Source organism: Apiospora marii, assembly GCF_038362585.1.
Source record: "Apiospora marii strain CBS 49790 chromosome Unknown utg000013l_segment0_segment0, whole genome shotgun sequence".
NCBI classification, from domain to species: domain Eukaryota; kingdom Fungi; phylum Ascomycota; class Sordariomycetes; order Amphisphaeriales; family Apiosporaceae; genus Apiospora; species Apiospora marii.
This window is the reverse complement of record NW_027117384.1, coordinates 1,274,297-1,291,323: the sequence shown is the minus strand read 5'-3', so window position 1 is coordinate 1,291,323 and position 17,027 is coordinate 1,274,297. Positions and strand designations below refer to the sequence as shown.

Below are 17,027 nucleotides of genomic sequence, written 5' to 3'. Positions count from 1 at the left end.
CCGTAGGTGGTAGGCATCGTACGGTTTCATAGTCCATCTCACGTCCGCCGCGGATCACGTGCCTCGTATTCCCGGTTTGGGCAGATTGACCGAAACTCGCAGTAGTAGACTAATCGTGATCCCAACCACCCCAACCTGATACCTGGGCGAGAACACGCAGCGCCGAGTCCCGCGTCAAGCCCATGCGGTCTCGAGTGCTGGAGGCAGAGAAAACCGGTATTTGCTCTCGAGGGCGCGGGTATTCTGCATTCCGTCATGGTCCTGGGCCTGAGGTGTACGTCCGTCACTCTCTATGCAAGTATGACATTCTGCAGAGTTTGCTTGCTTCTTCTCACGAAACCCATTATACTGGTACTGGTCCCCCGCCTTGGTATCATGAAACAATCATGTACAGATCGGCCTCCCACAGGAAATCTGACAGTTTTGTTGAGCCCGTCCTCACAGGTTTGAGTCCGCGGTAAGGCTTAGTGCTTCGAACACTCTCACCAGTGACTTATGTAAGTATGGTGGGATAGTGGGTTATATGCTGTCGAGGCCAGTAGCTGCACACGCAGGCAGGGAGGCAGCAATTACCCGGCCTACTCGGCTGCACGACACGGCATGAGCCAGCCCACGACGCCCACTTGCGGCTCATATGCCGACTAGCATCGGACTTGGCAGCATTTCTGACGCTTACCCGTCTTCTAAAAGCATTCTTTTCTTATCTCGCTAGGGACACATCCCAACTCTGCCCTGCCTTTCATCGCATGCAGCTGACTGTGTGTTGTTGTTGTTCAGCCTCGAAATGCAGCCAAGGAGTCTTCGTGGGGGATGTCCAAGTGGAGAAGTCCCTTCTTTCCCCGGTCACTCCCAACGGCAGCTAGAATAATGTCCGACGACACCACCCGTGATACACGGGTCATGCATACTGATAGCTGGCGTGCGGTTGTCCGAAGCGGCGGCGCCGCCAAGGCGAAGGCGTAAGGGACAGCGCAACGACCCGTATGTATGCAGCAGCAAGGATGATGGAATAACGCTTGGAGGCTGTAACAACAGGTATTGGTTGGTAGATATGCGCACCGTCTCTTGATATCGACGTCAGCTAAGCCTTTTCTCCTTCCCCGTCTTACACTGAATACGCCACCATTTGATTTGTATGCTTCCATCCAAATATCGAGTAAACTGTTAAGAAACAACACAGCACCTTGTCCGCGCCGACCTACTTGTCCCTCTACCCAGCTAGCTATTCGACGGAAGCTTGGCTCACTACTATTTTCTCTATTTCTTTGACTGGGTGGAGTTGATAAGCCTGGATGTAACTTCATCCCCCAAGCTCAAGCACTCTGGAGGGGATTCGAATCAAGGACGCTTCGCTATTTCAGGATACTCGTCGACTGGTCAGCAGTAGAGGCCGTGATGACGCCCATGGTATCGAGGTCCCCTTCGATGTTGGCGACGACAGGGATGCTCTGCGCCCTGGACTTGGCAAGGTGGTCGTCGGGGACATGAAACCGGCATGTACGGCGCGTCCGTCATTATGACTACCGACTATCGACCCGCACGGGGGGCTGCATCGTTCGATAGCCTGGTTTGTTTCCAAGAATGGATTACAACCCCATTGGACGATTGGGTTTGTATGCGCTTTTCCTAGTGTGGTGGCGGAGGATGAGCTGGCCGTTTGCTGGCCTCTGTAAGTTCAATTCTTGGTCCCAGCTGCGATGGGGTTCTCAGATACAAACCTTTTGTAGCGTGACACTTGGTAAGCAACATATATATATATATATAGAACTTGACAGGAGCAGGACTGTATTGCTGATAGTAGGTGATAAAACCAGTCATTACATGGCTCTCAAATCGCATATTCGTCTTCGCAGACTATGGGCGTGTTTCTATCCATGACATAGCTGGCGAAGGTAGTCGGCCAATCGGTTTTGGTAGTCTTCTAATTCACGGTGGCGCCTCCCTTGATCAAGTAGGGGTATTTTAACCCAGTATCCCGAGACTGGGCGAAGTTTTGAGCGGAGGCATGAGCGGAGATAGAAAAACCACATCTCGGCGTAGGCATTGTGCGCAGGCAGCATGCGGACTTCTCGTCGATCTGGATCGACGTGTCATGTCGAATCAACATGGTCCGTGGCAAGACGTAGTGCCGCCAAGTTAAGGACGAGAAACCGAAATATCTTGCCTATCTTCCACAGGTAGTTCCCGCCGTCCCCTTTTTTCCGCCGTGGTATTGCAGGCGATCTTGGGAATCACACCTTCCGCATCTGGTAAGCAAGCCATGGACGATTATATGCTGGGCTACTTGTGAATCGACTTACCAATCAGGGATAACTAAGATACAATCTTCATCATGTTTACAATGGTAAAGATCATGGTGGCCGTGGATGATAAGAACTGAAAACTCGTCCATGTTGTTGAGTGATTTGAAAAGGTTAAGTCATACTTGGGTACTTGGCCACGCAAGTCGAAACTTTTTATGGCCTAATATGATACTCCAAGCCAGTGATGTTGGTACCGCAACAACAAGCCGCAGTAGTCCTATACAGCTCCGAAGAGTGTGATATCGAACATATACCCAGGAATGAGGGGTCGTTCTTGCATGTTGAGCGAGTACCTACCTGTTGCAGCAGTTGCCACCACCAGGCTGAGCTAATGCCGGCTCCATCCGTGTCGTTGGTGTCGTTGGTCCCGATCTATCTCGAGCCCAGCAGTCTCATTCGCCAGTTGAAACCTCCATCGCCAAGCGCTGCCCGATCCTCGGGGCTGGCGTTCTCCCGCCACCAAGTAACGTCGCAGAAGGTTGGCAGCCGACATGGAGGCGTGTTACTTGCAGCGTCTATCCCACTTCTGGTCAAGTCCGCATGGATATTATGCCCGGAAACGCGGGAGCACTACCATCTTGACGAGGAGCAAATATCTCGAGAAAGCGTATCAGGTGTAGGGAGTCACACGCAGAAGAGGGACGGTCTATCTGGAGCAAGAACTCCCAGAAGAATGGTGACGTTGACAAATCTCGGAAACTGTTGGTGGGTTGTATCATGAATATTCATTTATTACCGCATACATAAAGTACTTGACTTACCTGGTTCTATATATTTACTTATATATTGAATGGACGTCTGATCTGGATCAGTTGCACGCAGTCGTGTTTGTATTGAAGGTATTCAATGCGATTTATGTGAGCGCTGATGGACGATATCAGGTCATCAATTGTGGCTGGTGAGCAAACAGGCAGGCATCTGAGCCACAATCCGACGTCACAAAGCAGCAGATGATCATCAACGTCAGATAAACCAGAAATCCAGACTTGGCGACGAGATAGTTAACCAACATAGTTAGTGGTCGCATCTAACCCGAACACACTCGTATCGAAGAGCGCAAGCGTAGAGCCTTTTTTGTGAAACCCTCGCATTCCCATTTGTTGCATTTTGTCTATTCGTCCGAAAAAGATAAGAGAAATCCGTTTCACGAGCAAAAAGATGAAGGCCATCATTGCCGCTCCCGCAACCTTGGCGCTAGTGTACCGCGCTTACTCGCACAACTCGCTGACGCCTCTGGGCCTCGCTGCCGCCGCCCTGACCGCCATCGCCCACGCCGTGCACCCGTGGAACCTGCCCTTTGTGCTCCTGTGCGTCTTCTTCCTTGCCGGCACGCGCGTCACCAAGGTCAAGAAGGACGTCAAGGCCGGCCTCACCCTGAGCTCTCAGGGCTCCTCGGGCGGCGAGGGCCCCCGGACCCACGTCCAGGTTCTGGCCAACTCCCTCGTCGCCTCGGTCCTGTCCCTTCTTCACGCCTACCAGCTGCGCCTGCGCCGCGAGGCCGTCGCCGGCGGCGAGCTGCCCGCGGGCTCCTTCTGCTACAGCTGGGGCACCGGCGACCTGCTCGTCATCGGCATCATCGCCAACTACGCCGCCGTGGCCGCCGACACCTTCAGCTCCGAGCTCGGCATCCTGTCCAGGACCGAGCCGCGCCTCATCACCTCCCTGTCGCTCCGCAAGGTTCCCCGCGGCACCAACGGCGGCGTCACGGCCTGGGGCTTGGTGGCGGGCTTTCTCGGCAGCATGATCGTCGTGACGGCCTCGCTGGCCTTTCTCCCTTTGTGCAGCGACGCGTCCGCCGGCCAGGTCGGAGGGGGCCCTGCCTGGACAGTGAGCCAAAAGATGACCCTTGCTTGGGGTCTGACCATCTGCGGCACACTGGGATCCCTTCTGGACAGTTTCCTCGGAGGAATGTTCCAGCGAAGTGTTCGCGACGCGAGGTCCGGCAAGATTGTGGAGGGCGATGGCGGCGTCCGAGTCCTGGTGTCGACGGAGACGAACCCACTCTCCCAGGAGTACTTTAAGAAGACGACTGAAGCCAAGTCGGCCATCCTAAAGGGAGAAGGCAAAATAGCCGTGGAACAGACAGAAGCAACCGGGAACCCCTACGATCCTACTAACAAGCACCGGTCGTCCCATTTCGGAGACCACAAGCCTACACGTATCGTGGAAAGTGGGTTCGACTGGCTAGACAACAACGACGTCAACTTCCTGATGGCTCTGACGATGAGCGTCAGTGCGATGGCAGGGGCTGGATGGTATTGGGGCATCCCTTTGAGCAGTGTTCTCCAAGCGTAGACCAAGCTTGTATGCCGCCTCTATCTCTGGCATGCTTCAGATTTTCATAATCTTACCCAAATAAATAATGACTTCCGCATCCCATACACCATTGTCAACTCTAAACCGTCTGGTCTTACTCTCTTCAAATTGCGTGCTTTGTGTGATATGCCTTGGAGCACATGCGGTCTATCGACATTGCCGTTACGTGAACATCATCGACTAGTCCAAGATTTGCCTGGTTATATGAATTTGCTTTGAGAAGGCTGCCCCAGAGAACGTACTCAGGATGCAACACTACTATCTATTTCACTGCTAAGCCACTGCCGGGTCGATGAACATCGTCCTTCAGCGATCCTGAGAACACCACGTGGGATGTTGGCATCTGTATGAGTCGTTACATGAGATGCTGCGTACAGCTAGCTTCCCTGTATGGGGGTAACCTGGATCCATGAAATTCCCTGTAATGCACACAATCCGGGATACGTTTCTGACGGAAAAGGCTGTGACTCTTATTGGCTAGAACCCACCGCACCTCTCAGAATAGAAACGGTCGTTAAGGGGCTCAACCGCTGAGCATGATGAATCCACTTTCCCCATGCATCCCAGGATCAGGGCCATGATATGTACTGCAGACTCCTCATTCCAGTGGAAGAGAGAGCTTCGCGCCGCTTTAGAGTTTCGTGCGTTCCTGTTGTATGTATCTCTTGGGCCAGACTTGTCGTATTAGCGCCGCCTTCTCGTGGGACATGGAGCTTCCAGTCAGCGCTTTGGTCCTGCGACTCGTGTCAAAGTTGACCAGTGTAGACGCGGATTCTAGTAGTAGATGGCAGGAGAAGCAGATGAAACGTTGTACGTGCACCTCGACGGCGAGGGTGAAGATGGTGGTTTATGCACCATGCCATCATTCCCGTGGATCTGCCATGCTGGAAGGCTGCAATGCAGACTCGAAACTCTCTGGGACCTGACATACACAGGGTCCAACGATGTACATGTCTCCATGAGCTGACTGACTCCTTACTAACGGCGTGTCCTGATTTACTGACAGACATGTCAGTCAGTGCATGTAACGTTGCTGGCTGAAGAGTTTCTTCTCCGCAGACTTTTGTGTGTCCTGGGCTGGGCGCTCATACATGCCAGAGGAAGCATCAACTTACGAGACAAAAGGTGGTATCGCCAACCCCCTCATTCTCTTCTCCGTGGCCTCGGGCCTGTATAGTAAACACCACGTCATTCCATGCCAAATTGCAAATGGTCGCAAACCTAAGGCACAGCGCTCAATAAGCAACCCGCTGCAGAACCAAAGTCAATGCAGAGCACTAGATAAGTGAAGGGGAAATGAAGAAAGCAAATAACGAATATGGGTGGTGTGAGTCCATTAATGCACACACACATTCCCATACAACTGAATACACTAAACCCTGGCATACAAGGATGGACGTGGTCAGGAGTATTGTTGAGCCAGAACCTGGTTCACGAGCCATCTCTTCCAACCACTCTTCTTGTACCTGGCAAGGAACGAGGGAAATATCAACATAGATTCAAAGCATGCCTATTAGCAACTGTATCACCTCGCTCGCGTGGCGAGAAATATTGTTCTGCCATCCTGGGGGGCTATTCGTCAACTTGCGTTGCTTGTGTACTAGACAGAAGTAGCGGATCAAGTACAATGATTCCTTTTTTTTCTTCTAGTATACCTATCAATATGCACAGATCGGGTCAAGCATCGAAGGACTTCGTCGATTGTTGGGGCATTGTTTTGTTACATCACTCAGACAATTCTGAATTTCCAAATAGTACGTGACCGCCTTGACCTAGACATTACTCGTAACAAAAATACCGTGGAAAACATCACCAAACGCCACCCGTGAGCCTCCTGGTCTGATCTTACAGACCCCGACGCCTAGCTACCATATCAATGTCTGCTGGTGTTGAGTCCGCCTCATGGCCGACTTCGAATTGCCACTGTGTCTACCTAAGCCAGTGCTGTGGTTGCCTTCTTCTTGCGTAGCTCTCGGCGGTCTCTCGACTCAGCAGCCCAGGCATCCTCGAAAGCGGTGGGTAGCCGTTGAAGATGCTCTTCCCCAAGCCCGAGTCTTCTCACGACCTGGAAGGCGCCAGTGCCCACAGTCATGGTCTGGCCCATAATGATCTTCTCCGACACACCCTCGATTTTGTCCTTTTTCAAGTTGGCTGCAGCCTCGAACAAGTGGTCAGGGGTCTTCTCGAAAGACGCCAGCTGCAGAACGGAGTCACGCATCTTGGAGAGACCGAAACGGGTGATACCCAGTACCTCGCCCTTGTAGGTCATGACGTCTGCAAGCAGCTGCATGTGACGAGGGTCGATGTTCATGTCATTCATGACAGCACCAATCTCAATGGCGATGGTCGTTCGAGCGGCCTCAATACCCAGGACGTCGCGGCATTCGATGACGGAGTTTGAGCGCGTCTTAGTGCCAACAACTCCTTCCGTGTTCATGCATTGCCGGAGTCCGTAACCTTCGACAAGAACGGCGTGAGACATTAATGGTTGTCCATCTTCGTTCTTGTTCGCCTTTTCTTCCGTGATCTGGATGATGGCTCGGGTGGCTTCCGAGTACCCAGAGATGGGCACACTAGGAAGAACGCGTTTGAGATGGCTCACCCGCGTCAAGAGATCCGCAGCTGTCTCCACGGTCGCCACCTTGCTCTTGACTGTCTTTTTGGCAGTGGAGGGATCCGGGTGGCCCACGGCAATCTCGATAGTCCCGTCAATGGGATACACGCGGAGGTCGCCATCCAAGATCTTCAACTTCTTGGCCTTCACTATGGCGTTCTTGATATCGTAGAGACCAATACCCAGATGCATGCTCTCCAGCGCCTCCGTGTCGATAGCAAGAGTGATATAGGCTCGACTAGGCTCCCATTCGTCGTCGACATATCGTAGCACATCTTCAACGTATGTCTTCTCTATGCGTCCTCGAACCATGCGTGCTGCCTCGATTTGGTACCTGTTCTCCAGTGGACAAGTGACGACGGGCGTACTAATGAGTTTGGAGGCGTTGATGATTTCCTTGATACGAGGAACACCTTGGGTGATACTCATTCCGGCAACACCAGCGAAATGGAAAGTCTTGAGCGTCATTTGTGTACCAGGCTCGCCGATGGACTGAGCACCCACGGCGCCGACAGCATGTCCAGGTTCGACGTGTGCCTTCTTAAACTTCTCCAAACACAGCGTGATGAAAGCTTCAAGAGTGCGATGAGACACTTTGGCCACCCTCTCGGTATGAGCTCTGGCAGCTGAGCCTTGCTCCTGTTTGTCAATGCGAGCTGCACTGAGCTTTGGCTTCTCAATATACTCCTCGAGGCCAACTGCTTTGCGAGTATTAGCCAGTTTGGTTGCGAGTTTGGTAACGAACGCCTCGATTGTTGTCAAGAAAAGTCGGCTACTCTCATGCTCGTCCAGACCATAGTCGGTTTGATCGTGATATGTCAACGATTCTCCGTGGAGAAGACCTTTCCTCGGGTACATTTTACGTTGCTTGTCGATCATCCTATCACACAGCTCAAGCATTTCGAACGGCAGCAAAGCTCGCTCGGTGTGGCTCCACGTAATGTTCTCTGCGTGGGACCAAGTACGTTCGAAATGCACAGGAACAGCGGAACCCTCCATATCGACCGGGTCGAGCTTATCTGCACCAAACTGGAACTGCACAATACCCCCCTCGGAAGTTCGAACCGTGTCATCGTACTGAGCCGAAAGGTCCTCGAGGGACTTCATAAGACGGCGAGACATATATCCGGTCTCTGCAGTCTTGACAGCCGTATCGACCAGACCCTCACGACCAGACATGGCGTGGAAGATAAACTCCGTTGGCAGCAGTCCTGTGTAGAAACTGTTCGCAACAAAGCCCTTGGATGCTGGCTGACGGGCCAATTTGTGAAAATGAGGAAGAGTTCGGTCTTGGAAACCGTCGGCAACACGTGAGCCTCCAATAATCTGTTGTCCTACCAGTGCAATCATCTGGGCGACGTTGATGTTAGAACCTTTGGATCCAGACGAGGCCATGATCCACGGGGCGTTCTTAGTGCTAAGCGTCGCAATGCAGTATTTACCAGCCTCGCCACGGACTTCACTGAGGGTTCCCGAAATGGAGTTTTCGAGCGTCTCCTCCATCGAGCATCCTGCAGCCTTGGCCAATTTCTTGTCGTTGTAGTTCGAGATCAACTCGTCTGTTTTGGCAACGGCATTCTGAACAAGCCCCTGCTTTGCCTTGGTTAAGGACGCGGTCGGGAACACATCGCCTATGCCAATGGAGAATCCTTGATTCGTCAACATCCGCGCACATAGTTTAGCCAGGCGGTTCATGGCAACTACAGCAGCGTCTGGACCAAAATCTCTCAGGATGACGTAGAAAATCGAATCCTTCTTTCCGTCACCGACAGTTGACTTGTCCATCCGGCCACACATAACCACGGAGTTACGAACAACGAGCCAACCGTCCTTAGGACACATGTCAGGAGCTCGGGTACGTTCCCTAGGGTCATCGGAGCTCTTATTCGGCGCCACATATTCTCGACACTTTGCGTCAAGGTTGATCTTAACTGGCGACTCGCTATTGGGGCGCATAAGCACACTGAAAACCTGCTTTCCAGTCCACATCCTCTCTGGTTTGAAAATGGCAGGGGGTGGGATATCCAGGTGTGTTATACCATCCATCATGTGCATGCAGAGATAAGTGAATGTCTTTCTGTCGAAAAACATGTCTTTGCCACTCAGGATATACGCAGCCGTGATGAAATCTTGGGTTGCCGCGATGACGGGTTCTCCGTTCTTGGGCGTGGCAAGATTGTTCTTAACACCCATCAGGTTGATGGCTTCGGCACGGGCTTCTTCGGTCTGGGGAACGTGAAGGTTCATCTCATCGCCATCGAAATCTGCATTGTAGGGGCCACACACACATTCATTTAGACGGAATGTTCGCCAAGGCCTGATCTTGGCAAGATGGCTCATGATACTTAGCTTGTGAAGCGATGGCTGACGGTTGAAGAGCACAACGTCACCATCCTCCAGATGCCTTTCGACGACGTCGCCATACCGTAGCTCCTTTGCAACTCGATGTCTGTCGCCGAATCTCAAAGATGTCTTATAGGCCTGATCGCCGTCCTGCTTGATAACTTGCTGCGCACCAGGATGAACAGCAGGCCCGTTGATGATGCAGTCCCGGAGTTTTTCGATGTTCTCTCTCTGGACACGCTCAGGGTAGGTGAGATTTAGAGCAACAAGCAGAGGTACAGCAACTTGGTCAACACCAAGATTGGGATCCGGGGAGATGACAGTACGTCCAGAGAAATCCACACGTTTTCCTGACAGATTGCCTCGGAAACGGCCCTGTTTTCCCTTTAGACGTTGGCAAAAGCCTCTCATTGGTCTGACGAGACCCGTCGCTTGAAGACCCGGGACGTCACTGTTGACATACACAGCGATTTGGAGCTGGAGAAATTCCCACTGCTCCATAATGGTGCCCAGATTAGTCCCTTTCTGCAAAGCATTGCGGATAAGCCCACAAGCCCAAACAATCTCACTCAGCCTAGTGGTGAGGTCGTCTTCGTTACTTGCTCCTTCTTGCGCAACCGAGGGACGGATGCATACAGGCGGAGCAGGGATGTATTGCCAGAGAAACATTTCTGGCCGGCCCTCGGTTGAGTCCATGCCCAGCAACTCGCAGTCAGTCGGACTAATCTGCTTAAACAAGTTCAGGACCCTTAAAGGATTCAAGTCTTCCATTGCCTTCTTGACGTGCTTATCCAGGTCCGAATTGTGCAGTTTGGCCTCGGCAAAAGATTCGTCAAACTTTAGCTTGGCTGGAGGAGGTTGCTTCTTGATCGATGTCGATTTGTTGAACGCAACGAACTTGTCGTGTACCAGTTTTAACGCCCCAAGCTTTCGAATCTGACCATTGATAGCGCCGCAATATGGGCACACCTTCGACTTCCTACACTGCTCGTTGATCTTCTTGAGAACAGCCTGGCGGCGCATATTGTCGATGTCGCGTCTGAGTTCTCGGAGGTAGGCCCGGCGCTCAGGCTCCGCAAGCAACACTCGCGAGCAGTCCTTGCAGATCTCTTGGAGAACCTTCATGGTGAAACGAATGAACCCAATATGGAAGGCAGGCAGTGGTAGGCGAACATGGCCGAAATGGCCCGGGCAGTCTTGTAGCTTCAAGTCGCAGGTGGCGCATGTTGCTACTTTACTGGATATACCGAGTCGCTTGTCGAGGACTCCATTCTTGGTAGGCTCTCTTCCGCGGTTGAGGTCGTACATGGTTCTATCAGAGACCTCCAAGACCGCCTGATTTGTTATGTCCTGCAGGGATTGGATGCCGAACTTCATCTGGCCAAATCGTTTCGGAGGCTTGTCGACAACCTGGTGCTTCACAGGCGCCACCGCAGTGGCACCCCTCATCGCTGTTTCTGTCGCGGTAGCCATTCTGACAACGTCGAGGAATTGAGATACAGTATCGTTGCGGGATATCGAGAATCGCGCCTGTTGGGGCGTGTTGGTATTGGTTTGCAGATCTCAGCGCATCAGACGACGGGCAACGTCGTGTTGTTGACGCCGAACTGGAGCTAGCACAATGCTGAGCCCAGGCGAGCTTTCATGGTAGCACCTCGAGGTGTAGTGTCAGGTCAATTCCTCGAAAAGCATGAGCTGCGAAAGGCAGTCGGGTGTCTTGCGATCGAGGAAGGTGAGGATAAGTCCCAAACTGAATCAAAAAAAATTACAGTAGGCTGGTCTCCCCGGCGGAGTCATTCGTCCCCGACCCCACCATTGCATGGCATAAGTTGAGTTACAGATGGCGGGCACTTAACTTTAGCTGCTGATAGGCGGCCTGGTCTCATAACTACCCCGCGCTAGCATTCTATCAGATGCATTGGACGTTATGTCTCATCAACGCTGCATTCAATCTAGGTCGAGATGTACCTAATACTTACCTACATGTACGGGCGTATAGCAAATGCATATAGACCCTGCACAGAAAAGTTCTTGGCACTCTATCGCAGCAGGAACCCATATTGATGGGCCTCAATCAGCCCTTGGGATCCATCAGGGGATTCCTATATGTATACATGTATGTATATAACAAGTATGGACAAAGGTGTTGGTGGGTGGTCAAGTTTAAACAACTACATAAACTTAAGGAATACCGCACTGACACTGGAGAGCCCCTATCTGATATCATATCTCGTCCTCGTCGATCAGCTATGTACGTGCATTCTTAGGAAGCATTATTGGCTTGTGGTGTGTAGGTGACTTTGAGCCTCCCAAAAAGGAAGTATTTCTGGGTGCCAGTGAATGTAAGGGTTCACTGGAGCTCAGCTCCGTTAGCGTTCTTTTCCTTCTTCTCAGCTGGGACTGTGTGGAGTTGGTAGGGGGTGGGCTCGTGTTCTTGCAGCTGTTGACTAAGGCGTGCCCGCCTTGGGCTCCTCAAAATAAAATGCACACTCCCTAATAATGCTTCCTACTTGACCTAGAATTCCTTGAAGAACTCGTATCTCCAAATTGTCAATTAGTACTCAAAGCTTAAGGACATTCTGCTTCATTTGTCTGTAAAGAAACAGGGTTTTGCAACTTGATAGCGGTAATTAGATGTTATAAATATCGAGTCCCTGAGGCGCGTGCAGTTCAGCTTGGGGCGGGTATGTCATAGCTTCAAAGGTGTGGCCAGCTCGTCCATAGCTCACCGGAATACATCTACATGTGATTCCCATCTTCTGACCATTAATCTTCTTTACCCTTACTCACAACGCTGCGATCCCCTGGATCTCCTATAAAACCTCGAACCTCGCCGAACTTCGCTGTTCCATCTGCATTCAACATCCTCGGTACCGATAGATCCTACAAAAGCGAAGCAGTGTCGAGCAGCAATTCTAAACATCGATTACCCTGCCGGTCGCCCAACTTCAGATCCCGACACAGCCTGGTTCAGCTGATCAACGCACCCTTCATCAGTCTTGGCTCTTACGTGGCTAAATTATCGTCGCGTTGGCGTCCCGTCTGATCCTTTTTAGGGGCTGCCATCGAACTCAGCTGCAGCGAGCATTTATCCTTCCATCTCTACGCCGCCCATACGGAGTCGATCTACACAGCCTGGTCGGATGGGGAAGACGTGGTCGCACAGATAGAATGGCCCCAGCACCGGCATCAGGTCCCACTGGCGACCTTGGGGAGAGGAAGGTAGAGAAGTCGTACCTCGCCAGCGCTGTCGATTCCATCAACCCATGGAACACGAGTCGAAGCACGAGCCGAAGCAACACCCCGACACCCAAGGAGAAAGAGATGCCGCCGCCCCCGAAAGCGATGCCCGCCCCCAACCCCTCCAAGAAGGCCGACGATCACAGCATCAACAATATATATGGACAGAGTCTGAGGAAATACCCGCCGGACTGTCCCCCGCTGAACGTCATGTGGTTTCATGCTGTGGATGTAAGTCTCACTGGACCATCCATCCGGGTACTCAGCAAAACTAACGTGCAAAACCCTAGGTCCCCAAAAGAAAACCACAACTCATCAAAGGCAAAAAAGAGAAAGACAAGGAGGACGTCAAACCTCCGGCGCCGAAAAAGTTTGTCGCATTCACCAAAAATGATTCCCGGTCTATTGAAGGAGCCTACCAAAAGCTTCTGGAGGAGGTCGAAGATCAACGCGGGAGGCATGTCTCCAAGAAGCGGGCGAGTTCCACATCCCGTCGTGGCCGCGACATCTCCGCCGCAGATTCGCCTAATACGAGCATAGATGCATCCCAGCCGGACCAGAGGCAAGGCATTCGCGTTCCTGTCAACGAGGACTTCCTCTTCGATGTTGATATCGAAGTAAGAGAGCTCGCACCGGTGTATTGGCTTGGCCCGGTGTACGATGTACGCCGAGGGAGCTGGTTCTACCAAGAAGGCTCGACACTTCGCCCTTGCGAAGAAAACCTGGCAGCCCAGCTTGAAGAGGGTTATCTCAAAGTGAAACCATGGGCATATCCTAAGAGCTCACGATCCCGTAGTAACTCGGGATCCCGAAAAGATGTCACCCCTAAAGGTTCAGTCGACAACCTCAAGGCAGCCGCAGCAGCGGGAGGATCTCAGTCGGAAAGCTCACAGAAGCTCCTGCCATCACAGACGCCTACTCATCAACCTCAAACTTACCGCTTATTTGGCACATATATGAACAGTAAGTTGCGGTGGCTCGCTGATCATCAACATCCCTGTCCCTGAGACAATTCACTGGAGGGATCCCCAGGTTCATCTGCATTCCAGATTCACTATCATGTTGGGAAGTTTTGCAAAGTGCTTTGAATAACAATATATGTATAGGTATCGTGACTTACCAAGACCCAACGACTGCTTGGCTCTCGTCTGAAAGCATGCTGTCATGGGTCACATCGACAGTTTATCAACGGTTTGCCGGAGGCGGTTACAGTAAGTGGATATGAATGGAAGATGCCGTGAGGATAAGTAATTCTAACTGTGGCACAGTGAGCGGCGTGAAACTAGTTCGAGGATACACGGACGTTGGCAAAAAGGACGAGAAACGTCCAACCACCCCAACAACTGGTTCATCGGCAAAGGGTACGGATCCATCCCCTTCGCTGGACGAGAAGGGGCAAAAGGCGCGCAAACGCAGATCCGCCCCTCCTCTTGCACGAGTTGATTCCCCAGCCGATATTAATGCTGCCGGTGATGGTGAAGCACCTGAGGTTGAAAGTCGCGGGGATCACCTCAAGAAGCAGTTTTCCTCCTATCTTGATACCGCAGATGATCCAGACAAGCAGCAAGAAAAGATCCGTCAGCGGCAAGAACAAGAAATTCAGGATGACTATAATGCTCAGGCTGGCGAGACGCAAGGTCGCGAAATCGAGCACCTAGTTCTCGTCACCCACGGAATTGGTCAACTCTTGGGTCTTCGGTGAGTTCATCTTCTTGCGATCGCCTATGATCTACGATGACTGACTCATTATAGTATGGAGAGTGTCAACTTTGTCCACGATGTCAATATGCTTCGGAAGACGCTCAAGGGCGTTTATTCGCATTCTGCTGATCTTCGGGCGCTCAACTCGGAATTCGGAGAGGGTCCTGGAAACTGCCGCGTGCAAGTCTTGCCCGTGTGTTGGCGTCATCTCCTCGATTTCCCGAAGCGCAAGGAAAAGAAGGGGGAGCAGGATCTCACGACCGCTGCGGCGTTTGATGAGGAGGACGAGTGTAAGTAATGATGGCTGGGCAACGCCGGATCTATATCACACCCAATTATTTGCTGACCAACATCACAGACCCATCATTGGAGGACATTACGGTGGAAGGAGTCGCTTTTGCCCGATCACTCATTTCAGACTTGGCCCTTGATGTGCTCCTGTACCAATCGGCATACCGAGAACAGATCGTGGAGATTGTGCTGACGGAGTCGAACCGCATATACAAGCTCTTTCTGGAGCGAAACCCGGAGTTCAAGGGGAAGGTCCACATTGTAGGCCACTCGCTCGGAAGTGCAATCATGTTTGATCTTCTTTGCCGGCAAAAGGAACCTTCGAAGGACAACGATCTCTTGCGCAATCCACTGCGTTTTTGGCCTGCCAACAATGATCGCCCAGAGACCCCGCCGGACTCGAAGGAGTTGGCCTTTGACTTCAATGTTGAGGACTTCTACTGCCTCGGGTCCCCGATCGGCCTTTTCCAGATGCTCAAGGGGAGGACGATAGCCGCGCGGCACCTCTCTCAACTAACCACGCCGGGCACTCCCGTGAACAGTGAGTTCAGGGAAGATCCTTTCATGGCCACTAGCCCTACGGAGAGAGTGTCGACGATTACAGGCCTGCCTTTTTCGATTTCCTCGCCTAAAGTAGGCCAACTTTTCAACATCTTCCACCCTTCGGACCCGATTGGATACCGCATGGAGCCGTTGGTGTCTCCCGCCATGTCCTCGCTGAAGCCTCAAGCCCTGCCCTACACGAAGAAGGGCATTTTTAACTCGGTGGCCCCCCAAGGCCTCTCGGGCATCGGCGTCAAGGTCGGCCAAAGTGTCAGCGGGCTCTGGAGCAGCATCAGCGGCGGCATCGCCAGCTCCATCCTCAACCGCAGTCTGGGCCTGAGCAACGAGGAGGTCGCCAACATGACGGCGCACAATTCGCAACAGGGCTCGGCCAACTCCTCCAAGTCCAACACTCCTGGCGCCGGTACCAACATCACGGGCGGCGGCGTCATCTCCGATGCCACGGCGCAGCTGGAAAAGACGGCCGCTCGCAAGAAGGCCCTGGCGCGGCAGCAGTCCGCTTCGTCGGGCAAGAGCCTGGGCATCCCCGGGGACGACGGCGACGGTGATGAGGGCGCCAGCGGCCACGGCGCTACGCTCATTGACGACGAACTCGAGACGCTCTTTGCGCGGTTCCAGAAGAAGCGCATCGAAGAGCAGAAGGCGGCTTCGAGCCGCGCCGAGGAGGGCCAGGCTTTGGGCGATGCCTGGGCTGCCGAGGAGCAAAAGGCTCAGAAGATCAGGCGTGAGGAGATGAGGGTGCGCGCTCTCAACCGCAACGGGCGCGTGGACTACAGCATTCAAGAGTAAGTAAATCCATTCCAGTCTGTCCCATTGGTTTTGCCCCCCTTTCAGATATCGTTATGAGATGGAAAGGGTGTATTTCGACCTGTCGACCAAATCCTCGCCGCCGTGTCAATCAAGATACAGGAGAATCAGAATAAACTAGACGTTCACAAGCTGACCTAAACAAACATTAGGAGCGTCCTTGACTTCAACCCTATCAATACGATTGCGTCACATATAGCATATTGGCAGGATGAAGACGTCAGCCACTTCATCATGTCACAGCTTCTCTCCAGTAAAGTTAAGTCGACAGCGTCGAAAGACGTCAAACCTTGATAACGATGGTTGTTCCCCAACCAAATACATGGTTGTGACACTGGACGAGAAGATAAACAATTACAGCGGGCAGCTGTATGTTGAGACGTGATGGGTGGCGGGTGTGGTTGGTTGGCAGCATATCTGGTCGCAGCATATCGACCAGATATGCTGCAGAAGTTGGGAGAGGGTAGTGTATAAATCGCATCAAAGCGCACTGAATTATCACAGCAATGTTTGCAATTGGGAAAAGTGCTTATTCCGATTGCACTATTAGATCAAGTCACACCAGAATTTGGAGCCCGATGGGGGCCCATAAACTACAGAAGGCAGCACGAGATGATTCTCAAACGCCGTTGAGCATTGCATTCATGATCCTATGTTTTTTCCGAGCAACTGGGGTCTCTCATAGACGCCATTGTTGCTGACGAGAAGACCTTTCCCGACCCTGGTTTCGCAAAGCCTTGAAAATCATGTCAAGGAAAAGGAGAAAGTTGTTGTTGGTATCATAGCCGAGACCTTCGGCCCTTGACCAACCATCACATCCGAGTTTGGCAACCGTGGGGATAGCCACC

General features: G+C 52.3%; 3 protein-coding genes across 3 annotated transcripts; 2 read left to right on the top strand and 1 right to left on the bottom strand.

The window, feature by feature from the left end:
- Positions 1-3,461: 3,461 nt before the first annotated feature.
- Positions 3,462-4,598, top strand: PG985_015549 (protein PGR; the record flags this gene model as incomplete). The annotated part of the gene is made up of 1 exon (XM_066835315.1): positions 3,462-4,598. The coding sequence occupies one exon, from the start codon at positions 3,462-3,464 to the stop codon at positions 4,596-4,598; it is 1,137 nt and encodes a 378-aa protein (XP_066676518.1).
- A 1,954-nt stretch (positions 4,599-6,552) lies between these two features.
- On the bottom strand, positions 6,553-11,049 carry PG985_015548 (DNA-directed RNA polymerase III largest subunit; the record flags this gene model as incomplete). The annotated part of the gene is made up of 1 exon (XM_066835314.1): positions 6,553-11,049. The coding sequence occupies one exon, from the start codon at positions 11,047-11,049 to the stop codon at positions 6,553-6,555; it is 4,497 nt and encodes a 1,498-aa protein (XP_066676517.1).
- A 1,698-nt stretch (positions 11,050-12,747) lies between these two features.
- On the top strand, positions 12,748-16,473 carry PG985_015547 (DDHD domain-containing protein; the record flags this gene model as incomplete). Its single annotated transcript, XM_066835313.1, has 7 exons — positions 12,748-13,047; positions 13,107-13,779; positions 13,923-14,027; positions 14,085-14,514; positions 14,569-14,807; positions 14,876-16,157; positions 16,332-16,473. The coding sequence occupies 7 exons, from the start codon at positions 12,748-12,750 to the stop codon at positions 16,471-16,473; spliced, it is 3,171 nt and encodes a 1,056-aa protein (XP_066676516.1).
- Between the last annotated feature and the right edge of the window lie 554 nt (positions 16,474-17,027).